General features: G+C 41.0%; 1 protein-coding gene and 1 non-coding gene across 3 annotated transcripts; one reads left to right on the forward strand and one right to left on the reverse strand.

Moving 5' to 3' along the window:
• Positions 1-2884: 2884 nt before the first annotated feature.
• On the forward strand, positions 2885-2993 carry LOC120109492 (small nucleolar RNA R71). The gene has a single exon (XR_005506753.1). It is a non-coding gene; the product is annotated as a small nucleolar RNA R71 (small nucleolar RNA).
• A 6043-nt stretch (positions 2994-9036) lies between these two features.
• LOC103698024 (uncharacterized) lies at positions 9037-12762 on the reverse strand. Of its 2 annotated transcripts, XM_089923836.1 has the most exons (7): positions 11651-12762; positions 11345-11560; positions 11132-11267; positions 10922-11048; positions 10738-10777; positions 10412-10655; positions 9037-10319 (listed from the first exon to the last, which is right to left on the reverse strand). In XM_089923836.1, exons 2-7 carry the CDS (start codon positions 11546-11548, stop codon positions 10237-10239), a joined length of 834 nt encoding a protein of 277 aa, XP_089779962.1. In that variant the 5' UTR covers positions 11549-11560; positions 11651-12762; the 3' UTR covers positions 9037-10236. The 2 variants fall into 2 exon arrangements, with proteins under 2 accessions (XP_089779962.1, XP_026657267.3); XM_026801466.4 differs by having other exon boundaries at positions 11345-12762.
• Between the last annotated feature and the right edge of the window lie 3548 nt (positions 12763-16310).

Genomic DNA, 16310 nt, shown 5'->3' on the forward strand with positions numbered 1-16310 from the left:
AAATGATCTGACATCTCTAACTGTCTTGGGTGCAGGTAGCTTAGCAATTAAATCAGTCTTAGCTCTATCTACTTCCATTCCTTTTGATGAAACAATGTGTCCTAGGACAATTCCCTTTGGCACCATGAAGTGGCATTTCTCCCAATTCAGTATCAAATTCGTTTCTATACATCGAGCTAAGACTGCTTGTAAATGTGACAGGCAATCATCAAATGAGTCACCAAAAATGGAGAAGTCATCCATGAACACTTCCAAAAATTTTTCGTTCATGTCTTCAAAAATGCTGAGCATGCATCTTTGAAATGTTGCGGGTGCATTACACAACCCAAATGGCATTCGTCGGAAAGCAAATGTGCCAAAAGGACAAGTGAAGGTAGTCTTCTCTTGATCTTCTGGTGAAATTTCAATTTGATAATATCCCGAATAGCCATCAAGAAAACAATAGAAATCATGCCCTGCAACCCTCTCCAATACTTGGTCTAGGAAGGGTAGAGGAAAGTGATCCTTTCGTGTGACTAAATTCAGCTTTCGGTAGTCAACACACATGCGCCAACTCGTCGGGACACGAGTTGGAACTAGTTCACCTTGTTCATTTTCTACTACCGTCAAACCCGACTTCTTAGGAACAACTTGAGTAGGGCTTACCCACTTGCTATCGGAAATTGGGTAAATAATACCCACATCAAGCAACTTGAGGACTTCTGCCTTAACCACATCTCTCATCGTAGGATTTAACCTTCGTTGCATTTGCCTTGTGGTTTTGGCATTGTCCTCCAAATATATTCGGTGCGTGCAAATTAAGGGGCTAATTTCCTTCAAGTCGGCAATAGACCACCCTAAGGCTCCCTTATGATTTTTTAGAGCACCAAGTAATTTTCTTTCTTGGATATGATCAAGTTCAGACGAGATAATTACAGGAAAAGTATCCTCGGGTCCAAGAAATGCATACTTAAGTTCCTTTGGTAAGGGTTTCAATTCGAGCTTGGGTGCTTGCTCATGGGATGGTATTATTTTCGTTTCTCGAGTTGGCAACTGTTCAAATTTTTCTACTTTTGGTCTCCACCCATTGATCATCATGGCGTTCGAAAAATTCATACTCGGTTTGACCAACAAATCATCTTTATTGGTGCCATTAGAACACCAATCAATTAAACTATCGCCGGATGGATCGTTAAATGCTTCAGCTAACAAATATTCCTCCGCGATAGTTTCAACCCAATCAACCTCCTTACTCTCTTCGGGATCATTAGGTTGTTTGCACACATTAAAAATGTTCAGTTCTAAGGTCATCTTACCAAAAGAAAGCTTCATGACGCCATTCCTACAATTAATTAATGCATTAGAAGTCGCAAGGAATGGACGTCCTAAAATGACCGGAATCTGAGACTGTGAGTTCGAAGCCGGATGTGTGTCCAATACGATAAAATCGACAGGAAAGTAGAACTTGTCTACTTGGACTAATACATCCTCGATAATCCCCCTTGGAATTTTAACTGACCTGTCAGCTAATTGCAAAGTGACGGAGGTTGGCTTCAACTCACCTAAACCAAGTTGCTCATATACAGAATATGGCAACAAATTCACACTTGCCCCTAAATCTAACAATGCTCGCTCTATCCTAAAGTCGCCTATGATGCATGAAATGGTTGGGCAACCTGGATCTTTATATTTAGGGAGAATGTTGTGCTGCAATATAGCACTCACATTTTCAGTTAAAAATGCCTTCTTTTTAACATTTAATCGGCGTTTGACAATACACAAGTCCTTCAAAAATTTGGCATATGAGGGTACTTGTTTGATTGCATCAAGAAGAGGTATGTTGATCTTTACTTGTTTAAAAAGCTCAAGAATTTCAGAATTAGGTTCGAGCTTTTGCAACGGCTTTAACCGTTGTGGAAAAGGTGGAGGAAAAGGACATTCAACTTTCTTAGTAGAAGTTGGGACCTCAACTTCTTCTTTGTCCCTTTCATCAACTTTGGGAGCATCAGAATCAGAAGTGACCTGCGGTCTCAATGGGACGGGTTGATCAATGACTTTCCCATTACGCAAAGTCATGATGCTCTTTGCATGCTCTGTATGCGAACTAGAAGGAGCCGTATTATTACTACCGTGCACTTGTGGGTTAGGTTGGGGTTGAGCTGGAAGCTTACCCTTCTCTTGGGTACTTAGGACGGTAGTCAACATTGACAATTGGTTCCTTATGTCTTCAAAATTTCGAGTATTTTGAGCATTGATATTAGCTTGACCTTGTAGAAAAGTTTGTATGGATTGCAAGGTATCCTCGATATTTGGCTTTTGAGAGGGTGGTGATGCAAAAGTAGGATGTGCAGGTGGAGGAGCTGAATGGTGTGACTGTTGAGGATGATCGTTTCTCCACCTAAAGTTTGGATGATTCTTCCAACCAGGGTTATAGGTATTTGAGTATGGATCGTTATAAGGCTTTTGGTAGGAGTTCATAGCATTTGCTTGATCGTGCAAGACTTCTTTGAATGCCGGTATGGTGGGGCAATCTGTAGTGGTATGACCCGACATATCGCAGATGCCACAACACTCGTTTCTAAGCTCTATAGTTTTGACAGGCTCAACCTTCCTAAGCTCAATTTCTTCTACCTTCCTAGTGAGGGCTGCCATTTTAGCATGAAGATCATCCTCAGTTCTGAGGTTGTAAAGGCCTCCCTGTACAGAGCTAGTAGGCTTAGGCAAAGACTTGTTGTTTCTATCCCCGTTATCCCAAAGTTGGGCAGTCTCAGCAAGGGAATCCAAATACTCCCATGCCTCATCAGGGTGTTTTTCTAAAAATCTACCATTGCACATGGTCTCTACAAACTGTTTCAACTGTGGAGATAAACCTTCATAAAAGAAGCTAATGGTTCTCCAAGTTTCGAACCCGTGATGAGGGCATGAGAGAAGAAGGTCTTTAAATCTTTCCCAACATTCATAAAATGTTTCATTATCTTTTTGTTGGAAATTGCTGATATGTCTCTTCAAAAAGTTGGTCCTTTGTGTGGGGAAGAACTTCTTTAAAAATTCTCTCTGCATATCTTGCCAATTTCTTATTGATCTAGGTCGCAAAGAGTTTAGCCATATTTTGGCCTTATCCTTTAGAGAGAAAGGAAACAATGTCAACTTGAGGACATCCTCGGTGACATTTGGCACTCTAAATGTAATGCTCAATTCTTCAAAATCCTTTAAATGAAGATACGGACTCTCGGACTCTAACCCATGAAACTTGGGCAGCAATTGGATTACCCCTAGTTTGATGTCAAAATGACCTACATTATCAGGAAAAATTATGCATGAAGGCTGACTAGTCCTAGCCGGTTGTAGGTATTGTCTTAGAGTCATAACATGGGGTTCTCGTTCTCGATTGTGGTGACTTCCCGCATCTTCATTTAGATCAGCCATCTCACAAGGTGTGAGATATTGCGAAGGAATTTCAGAAGTATGTCCTAAGGGATGATCTAAAGTTGTACGACTTAATCGACCGGTGTCGTCCCTATTCCACTTTAGCATGCAAAATATTTCCCTCTTTTTTTTTCTTTTTCTTCTTTTTTTTTAAAAAAAAAAAAAGAAAATAAAAAATAAATATAAGTACCAACTAAAGTTACCCTAAAACGATATCCTAAAACAAAAATTTTATTCACTATCAAACATGCAACAAGACATCACACCTCAATTTCTAATGTTTTTCTTAAATTTCTAGACAGCTCCTAACTGGTTTGAAGAGGACACCTAAGCCTCCAATCCGGTCCAATGAACCGAGTTGACCAGGTAAGCTCCCAGGTAAGTGGAGGGGTCACGATGCGTTCGCAAAGGTCCCACTTAAAACCCACTTGCCTCGAACAGATGAACTGTCTCCCTTATAGGGACAAAGCTTGCCTAGACATCAACTAAGCCACAGAGCGAAATTGGTGCAACTTTCGGTGGTCTTCGTCCTATTGAGCTCGAATGTCCTTAGGGGCCAACGTCTAGTTGATTTTAGTTAAGCTTAGGACATTTATGCACTGGGGTGATTTTTGGGCTAAGGACGAGTGATGAAATCCCGACCTTATCTTTTTAAATGGGTTCAGCCCTTAGAATATTTTATGCTGATGCCTTATACTATATGCAACAATCAAGAGATTTTTTTTTTTTAATGTTTTATGACATGACATTAAATTTCATTGAATAGGTGATCAAGCAAATTATTTATTTATTTTTTTAAATTTTATGAGTTATAGTTTGAAATTTGAATTCTGAAATTTGAAATTTGAAATTTGAAATTTTAGGTTTTTTTTTCTTTTTTTTTTTTATTTTTGAATAATCACCCTTGATCTATTCTTAAGGTTTCTTTTCTTCAATTTTTAATTAGCAACAAGGGTTAATGAGATATAATAACAATATAATTCTGATTCTAAAAAATAAATGCAGAAAATTCAAAACAGAAATCAGCAAGGTTTCGTATTAATCTGATGGTCTTAAAAATATGAGAATGTCAATCAGACCGTTCAGATTATCTAACAATGTGTCTTACACTAGCTGACCAAATTTGAGTCAAATCAGACGGATAATTTATATGATATCAGAGTTTGATGCAAACTGTGCAGGGAATTAAAAATAGTAGTAAAGATGCAATTTTTTTTTTTTTCAAAAGAAAAATACTAACTACTAAAGTAAAAATTAAATCTAAATTTATACTAATAACTCAGCCGTTCCCCGGCAACGGCGCCAAAAACTTGATGCAAAAATAAAACTGTTCTCCCAAGTGCAGGAGAATCGCACAAGTAATATAACTCGGGAGTCCGAGGTCGATTCCTCAGGGAACGAAATATGGATTATTAGCGTAATTTCAGATGTAATTTTTAGTTGATCTTTAGAAATTAAAAGCAGAGAATAATATGTGATTAAACAACGTTCAAGAATATAGAGATGGCTAGGGATCCGGAATCCTCCTTAACAATATTACTTTCAATAAATAAACTCGGCGATTCTTGATTAAGGATTAATATGATAAAATAGTTCTAATCATGGAGTATACAATCTTAGAACATGAATTCAACATCCAAGTATTTATCGTACCGATTACGTCTACGATAAATCAAGCATCAAAACAATCCATGCATCAATATATATATAAACCATACAAGATCTATCTTATAGATGAGTAAGCAAGAATCAAAATCATACCAATGGATATTAAACAATTAGAATACAAGTTTAGAGTATAGTTGATGAAAGCAACATGCCAAGGGTTCATCCATCACCCTTTGCCAAAGGAATTAGGCTCTCATTACAAACATCACCTCTTCCCTATTTTTTTTTTTTTTTTCTTTTCGGAAACAGGGCATACCCTGTTTCCTTCTTCTCTTTTCTTTCCCCTGCCGCCGCCCAACTCCTCCCTTCAATCGCAGAGGCTCCTCTGTTTTCTCGATGAGAACCCCCATCCCTCTCAGCCGACTACCTTTTATAATCAACTCTCTCCCTCCATGGATCTTCGGAATGCGCTGGAATCAATGCTTTAGAGGCAAACGGCTGGGTCTTGGGCGCGTGAGGCTGAGGCGTTGGAGGAGCTGATCTCGGCCGGATCCGGCGCTGAGAACGGACGCGATGGAGGAGGCGGAATGGCTGGGATGCTCGGGACTTGATACGGGAGCTGGGATCACGGGCTCGGGGCTGATCGCGGACTGCTAGGAGGTCGCCGAGATGCGGGTTGAGGCTTATGAACGGCTGGGAGGCGCTGATCGCTGTGGAGGAGCGCGATCTGGAGGACGCCCGGAAGGGAGCTGATCACGGACGGCTGGGAGGTTTCACGGGCTTGGGCGGATGCTTGGGAGGTGATCGCGGACATGCTCAGGTTGTGAGGCTGAGAAGGAGGAGAACGCGGACGAGACGGATGCCGGAGGTGATCGCGGACGTGGACGTCGTGCGGATGCTGGGAATCCGGAAGCTTGGATGCGGGCGTTGATCGTTGGTGAGGTGGAATCTGGGAGAATCGCCAAAGACGCTGGCTCACGGATGCAGGGGATGAAACTCGGACTCGCGGAGGGTTGAATTGCGAAGCTGGGATGAGCGAACGAACGGGATGTCTGGATGGCTGAAATATGGCATGCTCTCCACCGTGCCAAGCATCTGCTGATCATTCTCTAGGCCATAGGTTGATGATGTGTAGTTCTAGGATGATCTTTCCTTAGATGTTTCATTGCTCGTTCCCTCTGGATGGTCGCCAAGTGTTGCTCCAGTGTGATTAGGCTTGACTGCTATTTGTGGTTGTGGGCTTGATAAATGATAGGTTCGACCATGCCATAGTGAGATTGGGTGCGTACGTCTTGGGGCCATGCATCTTTCTGAACCCAATTGTACCAAATGTACATTTTATCTCTAGTTTATGATAACCTGCACCCCTCAAAAAAATATAATATTAATGCAACACTTTTATCATTATTTATTAGCAGTAATACTAATTTAAGTGATGTGTAAATCGCACTTTTGTGCTCTCATCAGATGTTTTTTTAACAAAAAATTGATTGTCTGTTCAACAATAAAAAAAAGGTTTAAGAACTCTATTAATGTGTGTCTAGCCCAAAATAGAATTTTATGAGAGAGAAAATACCCTAAAATCATTAAGTTCTTTCACTACAGAGTAAATAGGCTATCTCGACATTTATATGCCGACACTAGGTAGAAGCATCGGTAATTTTGGCTCCAGCGCCAAAATATACAGACGCTTTTAAATAGCATCGACAGTCATAATATTATTATGACGCTAAATAGCATTGTCGGATGCTAAATAAAAAAGGGTGTGATTAGACGACGCTTAAAAGCGTCGTCGGAGTCCAAATACCCCAATGACGCTTTCTCTAAAGTGTCATCAGAGTTCAAATGAACCCCTCCCCCCTCTTTGACGCTTTCTTTAAAGCATCGTTGGAGTCCAAATGAACCACCCACCCACGCCCCCACGATGCTTTCTCTAAAGCATCGTCGGAGGCCCATTTTCCCTCGCACCCACTAGCACAAATCCCCAACCTTCTCCCTCTCTCGATCCCTAACCCCTTCCGATTTCTAGAGCAAAGAAAGCCCCCTCCCTCTCCCGATCCCTAGAGTGAAGAGAGATAGAGAACTTATAGCGGCGACAAGCTTCTTCGCGACAAAGGGGCAAGAAGACCCACCTCGAGATGGACTTCGTAGCGACAAGCTTCTTTCGCTGTGGGAACCGAGGGCCATATGGGTCCCGATGATGAAGCATGGGGAGCTGTCCATCTAAGCAGCGGGTGGGTCTTCTTTTCGATTTCTCCCATTCGAAACCCTATAATTCGATTTCTTTTCTTGCTTTTTTTCGCTCTCCAATCTGTTCTTCTAGGTTCTTGATTCGAGTCCTCACGGTGGGTTTCAAGGATTTTTCTAGGATTTGGATGCCCTGATGCTTCGGGGATGCTCGGAGCGTGGGCGATCTCGAGCCTGGAGAAATGATACCCGGACAGAAGGAGCTAGAGGACCGGTTTCAAGAGGTTGGGAACCGGCTCGCCTCTCCTCCGTCCGCTATCGATGAAGTCTTCGATCTTCTTGATGTAAGCCCTAGTATCTTCTTTCCGTTAACTTTCTATTTCGTTGTTTTTTTTTCTTGATTTGTTTTTTAAGCCTTTGTCATGTGATTTATTTGACCAGTATGTTGCCGATTTTTAGGATTTCAAAACGCATGGGGTTCCCCTTGTGTGGATTTACTATCTGTTTATCTTTTTAAGCCTTCTCCGTCCATTGTTCAAGTGTGTAGTATCTTTTTATCTTGTGATTAACTTGATGTTGCTTCTTATAATTTCTCCAATAGGTTGAAGGATATGGAGAGCATGGACAATGATTCTAAATAGAGGCCTCCTCCCCCACCTCTTTCTCTTTTGAGAAATGGGTAGGTCCTAAATTACCAATTCTTTTCCGCCTTCGGACGATTAGGGACCGCCCCAGGAAGCCGTCCTCAAGGCCTCTAGGGTTAGGATTTCTAAATAATTTTTTTTTCAAAAATAATAATTATGCCGACGTTTAACTGTCGGCATAGCTTCCGATTTTTTTCAAAAAGAATTTCATCCCCACCTACACGACGCTTTTAGAGGCATCGGCACCAAATTTACCAACGCTTATAAGCGTCGGTAGAGGCTCTAAAAAGCGTCGGGATGGCCCATTTTTTCTGTAGTGTATTGTGTTGTCACCAGATTTGGATTTGTAACTAAATGACCATTGATATATTATTATTCACTGGATGCATAGACGAGAATTTCAAGCACAAGAATTTGAGTTTTAGATAATTCAGACATTCCAAATTATGATCCATAGCTATGATACTACTTTTCGAACGGTTGAACGTTAAGTTTGTATTTGAATGCTTTTTTCACCAAATACTACCAATTATATTTTAGCTTCTTTCTCTGTGTGTGTGTGTGTATCTGCCCTTTCCCCTCTACGTGCATGCACGTGCCAAGGACAGCTGCTTTCTTTGTGTAGACCATGTTCATTGCATATGCCAAGCCAATGGATTAATAGTGCAGCAAAAACCTGGAAGAGCAACCCAGGCTTTGTGGCCTCAAGTACTAGGAAGGGCACCATTCCCATCACTTGGTGAAATTGAATCTAAGATTCATTCTAAGTAGGATGGCCTTCATAGGTTAGCACCAATAGCATCAAGTGCAAATGGAAACAATTGCGGATTAGTGCAATTGCTGGTTAGGTTACAAGCAAAGTTAAGAACCAAAGAACTCGCACATGAAAAAAGTTTTGGAAACCTTGACTCAAAGTATGCAGGATAGCACCATTTAGGGCAATGGTAATGGCCCAGTAGCATTAAGTACATTTGATGTCGATGACTACATTACAAGCAAAGACCTTTCATAAAAAAAAATTACAAGAAAATTAAGAACTCATCAACCTACACATGAAATAACTTTTAGAAATCCCTTATTTCAAAAGTATGTAGAATGGCGAATTAGGGTTTGCCCTAGTGATATATTCTAGGTTGAGGTTTTGCATGAAGCATATTTAGTAATTTGAGCCTGGATAATTATAGTACGCTTGGATCTCCCCCCCTCCTCTCTCAAAAGAAAAACAAAATTCTGTGAATTGTTTCCCATGATTTTGTAATTGGGAATCACAACCTCCTTTCTCACCCATATATATGCAACTAATTAATCCAGTTTTGATTTGTGCCCACAGCTTTTAATTGGAACTGGTCCCTCTCTCTCTCCTCCCCCCACCTTTGCTCTCCGAGACATACATCACCTTCTTCAGAGCAGAAACAATGCCAGTCCAACCCACGTTCCCTCACATGCCACCTTTCTCATCCTGTGCATGCCTCAAGGCCATATACAAAGAAAAGGCTCGCTTTCCTTTGCCAGCTAATGAACCGAGTACACCCAGTTGGAGCTCTCATTGCAACAGCTAAAGCTACTTCGGATTCCTCTCCCCACAACCCTCTCCACCTCTCTCTCATACCACACCACCACGCCAGTGGCATTGCTCCCTTGGATTCCACCTCTCAGTTTTGTTCCATCACCAGAAAGAGAGGAAATGGGAAAGGAGTTTGAGAAGAAAAGCAACGAGAGATGATGCTGTTACACAGTAAGAAGGAAATTAAAGAAAGTTATAAAAAATAGAACAGTTGAAGGAACCATGAATCCCATCAATCTTTTTAATCCTACATTAGTTTAAAAGTTTAATAACAAGCAGCAAACATGAACATTACAAGTCAGTCAGCAGAGCCATTCCGGCGGCCTCTGCTGCTATCTTCCAATGGATCAGCTTCAAGACTTAAAATCGTCTCTCTGAAGTGAACCATCAACTGCTAGCATGATGAAGATGTGAGGCTGGAAAGCTGGTCAAATATTCCATTCCGGCCTCCGGTCGATGCCTGAACAAAACTAAAACCTCCATGCGAATGAAAGAGACCTATCCATCCTAGTCTAATGGAACAGCAATGATGATTAAATAATGCAACAATGCATGATGATGATGGCGAAGAACAGACAATGGTAAAGCCTAAGACATTTAGCGAAGCAAGCGATGCATCCGGACGCTTGTTCCATCGACAAGGTGATGAATCAGTTGCCCTCTCTGAAATCAGAGAGGAATGAGGAGTGCAAGGAAATCTCAAATCATCCTTCTTCTCCCCCTTCATATCACTAAATACGCGATTCCTCTTTTTTCTTTCCTATCAATGTGATCATGTTAGTATGTTGGATGGGGAAATGCATGAATGCCTAATATCAGATGCAAGAATTAAGACGACGGCTTCTGCGCCGAGGTGTTTCCCGGCAGCTGCTGCAAAGAGCTGGACCCAACAGCTGCTGTGGCAGTCACCCCTGTTGAATTAAACAAGCACCGTTACTGACCTGCGAGGCAGCATTAGAGAGAAGCAATGGCACGTTGCATAGGCCTCACGATGGAAGCTTACCGGTGGTCAGCTCTGTGGAGGGATGCATGGAGAGGATCCCAGCCCTGTATTGCTGTGGCAAGCGAGGGTATTGCAGCATCTGTGGATAATGCAGCCCATATCCACTCTGTGCCTGGCTATCCTGCGAGAATTGAGCATAGAATGGGTAAAAATTTTGGAAGGACCCTGGCCCAGCAGCCGCATAGTATGGAGAGAACTGGTGGTGCTGCTGCCCTCCGCTGCCGCCGTACAAACTGTAGTAGCTCTGCACCCATGCCATGAAAAATTAGCTATTGTCCACCATTCTCCTGTCCAAATTTTGTTTAGGTTTTTCTCATGATACTCACCATTGGATACATGCTTTCTTGTGAGTGTCCTCCAGAGTATCTGATAGAAAAAGAGGACAGATGAACCGAGGAAGAAGGATATCATCATTGCATATACTAACTGATCAAAAAATGAAACAAGCCTCTAATTTGAAAATAATGAAAGGAGCATTGAGTCTAGCAAGAAAAAGCCAAGTTTATTTACCCATAAACAGAATAAGGATAGACATATTGGGCAGGCTGATGGAAGTAAGAGGTTGTGGCAGCTGATCCATGGTACATAGAAGCAGCAATGCTGGGTCCAATCACAGGTCTAAACCGCCCTGCCATCCCTGCATTTAGAACTTACACCATTAGCTTTCCTTTGGATGAGAAAGAGAGATTCACAGATGGTTTGGGACTATGAAAGATGGACCATGTTGGGAGTTCGGTGGCCGGGTTCGGTGAGTGGTGCCGGTCGATGCCAGGTTGCAATTAGCCCGCCTTCCGTCGATCACCGGCGATCGATCCTGGCATGCTCTTGTTGCTGAATCAGGATCTTTAAAAGTCACCTGATATACAAGACTAGAGAGAATTAGAAGAGATAATGACATGGTTTTTAACATGTCAATGGAAGAGAGAGGCATACAAAGCCGTAGCCTTTGGAACGGCCGGTGTTCTTATCGGTTATGACGACGGCCTCGAGGATCTCGCCGAACTGCTCGAAGTAGCGGTGCATGGTGTCGCGCTGGGTCTCCCAGGCGAGGCCTCCCACGAAGATCTTTGTGTAGGTAGTGTCGCCTCCACCAGCATGGCCGCCGCCCATCTGGAACTGTCGTGGCTGCGCCGCCATCACAACGAGACACTAACAACAACAAGAGAGAATAGAGGTGGAATAGCTCGCAGATTATTTGTCCCTCTCTTATATTTTCATAGACCAGAAAAGATTTCTAACCTTCCCTTTGGATTCTCAGATGGTGAGAGCGGTGGCACAGAAATCATTACAGGCCAGAGGAATGGAGGAAGGAAAGGAACATGGAAAAGAAAGAGAAGTTAGAGAGAGAGGAGGGGAAGGGGAAATAGTATGTATGCGGAGAGCGAGCAGGGAAAGAAAGGGAGGTGGTGGCACCCACGGCAAGGAGAAAGACAGGTCGACGTCCGATGGAAGAGCTGTATCTCTTCCGTAAAATAATTGAAAGGTTTTCGGGAAGGAGGGGGCTTTGTTTCTGCTTCGCTGGCTTCAACCTTTACAGCTATAAGGTACATAATACTGTGTTTGTTCTTGACACCGATCACAGTTCTTATTAATCCTGTTAATCAAATATTTATTTATTTTTTAGAATGGATGATCCATATATTTTTAGTACGGATATATTCAATAAATTTAGAAAACGAAAAATTCTAAAACGCTCTAACCAGTTCTCTATTTCAAATCTTTAAGGTACTTTGGAAATAACTGCCACATATTAAGCCACCCAAATACAGTATATTATCTTGATGCACGCCATTGGAACGAACGGCTGGGACCTAAGATATAATTTCTCACTTATCTGTACCATTTGTTAAAAAAAAAATAATTTTGTCCTAAACCTTATCTTTCTGGAGGGGAACGGGGATTGCCAGGGCTGTCTGTTTGCTGGGTCTTTCTCCATCATATCCCCAATGCATTCACTGCCAACTTCTGGCCTCAAATCCTAAAAAGTGCAGTTGGAGGAGGGACCAGGAGCATGGACACTGGGCTCTCCTTCCAAAGTTTCAAAAAGAAATGAGAGAGAGATTAACATGGGAGTGACTGAATTAATTATCAACTGTATTGAAGCTTGGATCTTTTCAGCCCTGTCTCTCTTTCCGTGTTGCGGTTTTGGTTTTTTAAAAAACAAGAAAAATGAAAAAGAGAAGTACTGAGTTCCGGAAGAAGCGGCGTTTCTTATGGAAAGGGTATAGATTTTAGTTGGGAGAAGCGTAACGGTGGCCAATGGGTACAATATTTTGTTTCTAGCTTTCTTTGGCAATATTATTAGAAAAGTAGCCTGGAACTGAATCATAGCCGTCGCTAGCTTAGACAGCCTATTCTTGGTCAAAGCGCTTCTTCGCTCTCTATATCTCTTTTTTGTTGTTGATAAAATATTTTCTGTATGCCTAATAAAGAAACATGGGAGAGTACGGGTGAAAGTGGTGGATCGGATAATATCCATCATCCGAATCTATCCATGCCGTCAATGGGTACAATATTTTGTTTTTAGTTTCTCTCGGCAATATTAGTAGAAAAGTAGCCTGAAACTGAATCATATCAGTTGCTAGCATCCAACGGCTTAGACTGCCTATTCTTGATTAAAGCGCTCCCTCTCTCTCCATACATCTCTTCTTTCTGGTTGATAAAATATTTTCTGTATACCTAACAAAGGAACATGAGAGATTATAGGTAAAAATAGTGGATTGGATCCGAATCTATCCAAATATGAATAGAAATATGAGTATCCTACTAGTATTCATATTTGTATCAATATTTGTCCAAAAAAAATAAATATAGATATGGATAGATTACTATCTAATTTGTATTCAAATATCCATTTCTATTTATAACCCTATTTAATTTTATATAGCAATCATGAACTTTTAAAGAAAATAAATAGCCACTATGCTATTAACTTGATTTATCATCTACTTAGTAATATATTTAATTCTGTAGTTATAAAATTTAATTATCCTATTTATATCCGTATTTATATCTATACTTTTGGTGTCCTATTTGTATCTATATCCATTTAAAACAAATATGGATATAAATTTTTGCATTCGACTAAATATTTGTTTCTGTATCCGTATTCGTCAAACAAAATAAATATCGATATATATATACTAGTATCCAATCTGTATGTGATCATATTTCAGCCATAAAAGAAAAGGTTCTTTAGAATTCAACAAAAATTCTATAAAATTATAAAAAAATTCTTCATGCTAGGGCAGTCAAGTGCCACATCATTCTTAAATTTAAACCACATTATCTAATTAGATAGGAAATAAAGTTTAAAAGTGGACAATCCAAAATATCAAACCTGAACTAAAATGATTGGAAAATAATTTTAATTGAATATTGAATCATAAGCCATTTAATATAGGGATTGCATTTGAATTCGAAATTTTCTATAATGATCTAGAAGGAAAAGTCAGAACAAAAAATAATTTCTTGGAAACTTATTTTATTTAATACAAATAACATTTGTTGATATTTTTTTTGACATCCCAATCCACTCTTATAATGAAAGCTGACCCTAAATCCTAAAATCTCTCACATTCTCATATGGCCTCCAATCTCTCCCACCCCTTCCCAACGTGGCGACCAAACTCTCCTTCTTGACAAGCTCCACCACAGTGACTGGTGCTTTCGAAAAATTGTTCTCCCAAGTGTAGAAGAATCGCACAAGTAGTATAACTCGGAAGTCCGAGGTCGATTCTTCAGGGAACGGTCTATGAATTATTAGCATAATTTTTAAATGTAATTTTCAGTTGGTTTTCAAAAATTAAAAATAAAGAATAATATATCAATAAATAAAGTTCGATGACATAGAGAAGGCTAGGGATCCGGAATCCTTCTTGACAATATTACTTTCAATAAATAAACTCGGCGATTCTTGATTAAGGATTAATATGATAGAGTAGTTCTAATCATGGAGTATACAATCTAAGAACATGAATTCAACATCCAAGTATTTATTGTGCCAGTTACGTCTACGACAAATCAAGCATCAAAACAATCCATGCATCAATATATATAAACCATACAAGTCTATCTCATAGATGAGTATGCAAGAATCAAAGTCATACTAATAGATATTAAACAATTAGAATACAAGTTTAGAGTATACTTGATGAAAGCAACATGCCAAGGGTTCATCCATCAGCCTTTGCTAAAAGAAATTAGCCCTCCATTCAAGAAATTAGCCTCACCATTTTTTTTTTATTCTTTTCGGAAACAGGGCTCTCTTTTTTTTCTTTCCTTCCCAAACGGCTGGAGCTCCTCCTCTGTTTCCTTCCTTTAACCGCAGCAGCCCCCGCCTCCTCTGTTCTTCCTCTTCTTCTCCCCAAATGAGCCTCCCCCCTCCTCCCAGCCGAGAGAGATCCTTATATAGTTCGTGAGAGCCCTATTGCTCGCCAGAAAATGGGCGCGGATGGCTGTGGAGGAGCTGATTGCGGACGCTGGAAACCCTGGGCGGTGATCGCGGGAGCTGGAGCTTGGACGATCGGGATAAATGGGGCTGAGAGGTAATCGCGGCTGGATCCGGTGCTGAGAATGGACGCGATGGAGGATCGCCACAGACGCTGGGATCATGAACACGGGAGAATCATGCTGAGAGCTGGACGCGTGAATGGAGGAGGCGGACGCTGGGGCCGCGCGTGAGGATCACTGGAGAAGATTGCTCACGGTGCGACGCTTCACGAGAAGCTCGCACTGGATCTGGAGGCTTGATACGGGTGCTCCGCGGACGCTTGGGAGGTGATCGCGGTCAAGACGGGATTGCAGGGAGAAGAGGACCGGACACCGTGGATGAAGCGGACGCAGGGACTGGGAGGTTGAGAACGCGGTCAAGACGGGAAGGGAGCTGATCACTGGTGGGGATGGAATCAGGATGCTAGGATTGGGTGCGGGAGATCAGATCACAGATCCTGGCTCACGGACGGCTGGAAGCTTGGGTTGCATTGCGGAATTTGGGGAGTCGCTTGGGTGCGCGGAAGAAGAGTCATAGACTCTGTTCTGCAGTTGGGAGGATGCATCCTTTTAGATGAATTTATATAAAGTAATGTTAAAAATTATAATAAGTGCTAAAGATAAAATATTAATCATGCAAATGTTAACATCTATTATTTATCATTATTTTGCTAGCATTAGGCTAAGTTAATTGGTACTTAAATCATACTTTTGTGCTCTCATCATATCCCCCAACTAGCTTATTGCTAGTCTCTAGCAATTCAGAGTAAATAATAACATGAGAGTACAAAAAGTGTTGGTCAATTCTTTGACTTTTTAATAAAGCTAAAGACATAAAACTAAGATATATACCCACTTTCGTAGGGCATCACGTTTGCACTTAGCACATGCAACAAGCCGTTAAACCCCTAGGTTACTCCAGTGGACGAGTGTTGTCTCGTGAGAGTTTTCAGGGATGTTACCTACAAACATCATGAATGATATGACATGAGATTCTAAAAAATATGAAATAAAGCCTAAGCTAATACACATGTGATATATATTTTTCTTAAGCTTGGCAACTATCAAAGTAAGGGAAATACTAAAGTGTAGTGTGCATAAACAGAATGACTTTCTTAGAGCACTAATACCTCCACCACAACATGGTACTGCTTGAATTTTTAGGTGCACTACTCAAGTTCACAAGTGTTTACTACAGTTTATTAGAGTCTGATCTATCAAATTTTCAGAATATCTCATATTGTCTAAGTTTGTCAAAAATGGTTCGCATATAAAGGAGGAGCTATCAAGCCCAGCTAAATATCTAGAGTACACAGAGTTCCAATTTAATGGAGTCAAACCAGCCATTACCACATGTTACTGGGTTCAGTCCAACCAACCTTATTCATGCTTTTTTTTTTATTTTATC

The sequence above is a fragment of the Phoenix dactylifera genome, chromosome 6 (genome assembly GCF_051530095.1).
Source record: "Phoenix dactylifera cultivar Ajwa chromosome 6, Ajwa_hap1_PhDact_Kaust_v1.1, whole genome shotgun sequence".
NCBI classification, from domain to species: domain Eukaryota; kingdom Viridiplantae; phylum Streptophyta; class Magnoliopsida; order Arecales; family Arecaceae; genus Phoenix; species Phoenix dactylifera.

Bases quoted from the DNA above. Each gene is read 5' to 3' on its own strand.
- LOC103698024 (XM_089923836.1), bottom strand. From the start codon at position 11,548: ATGGCGGCGCAGCCACGACAGTTCCAGATGGGCGGCGGCCATGCTGGT. The intron at 11,268-11,344 runs GTATGCCTCTCT...CTTGTATATCAG, and splicing joins GTTCCAAAGGCTACGGCTTT to GTGACTTTTAAAGATCCTGA. The intron at 10,656-10,737 runs GTGAGTATCATG...GCATGGGTGCAG, and splicing joins AAGAAAGCATGTATCCAATG to AGCTACTACAGTTTGTACGG.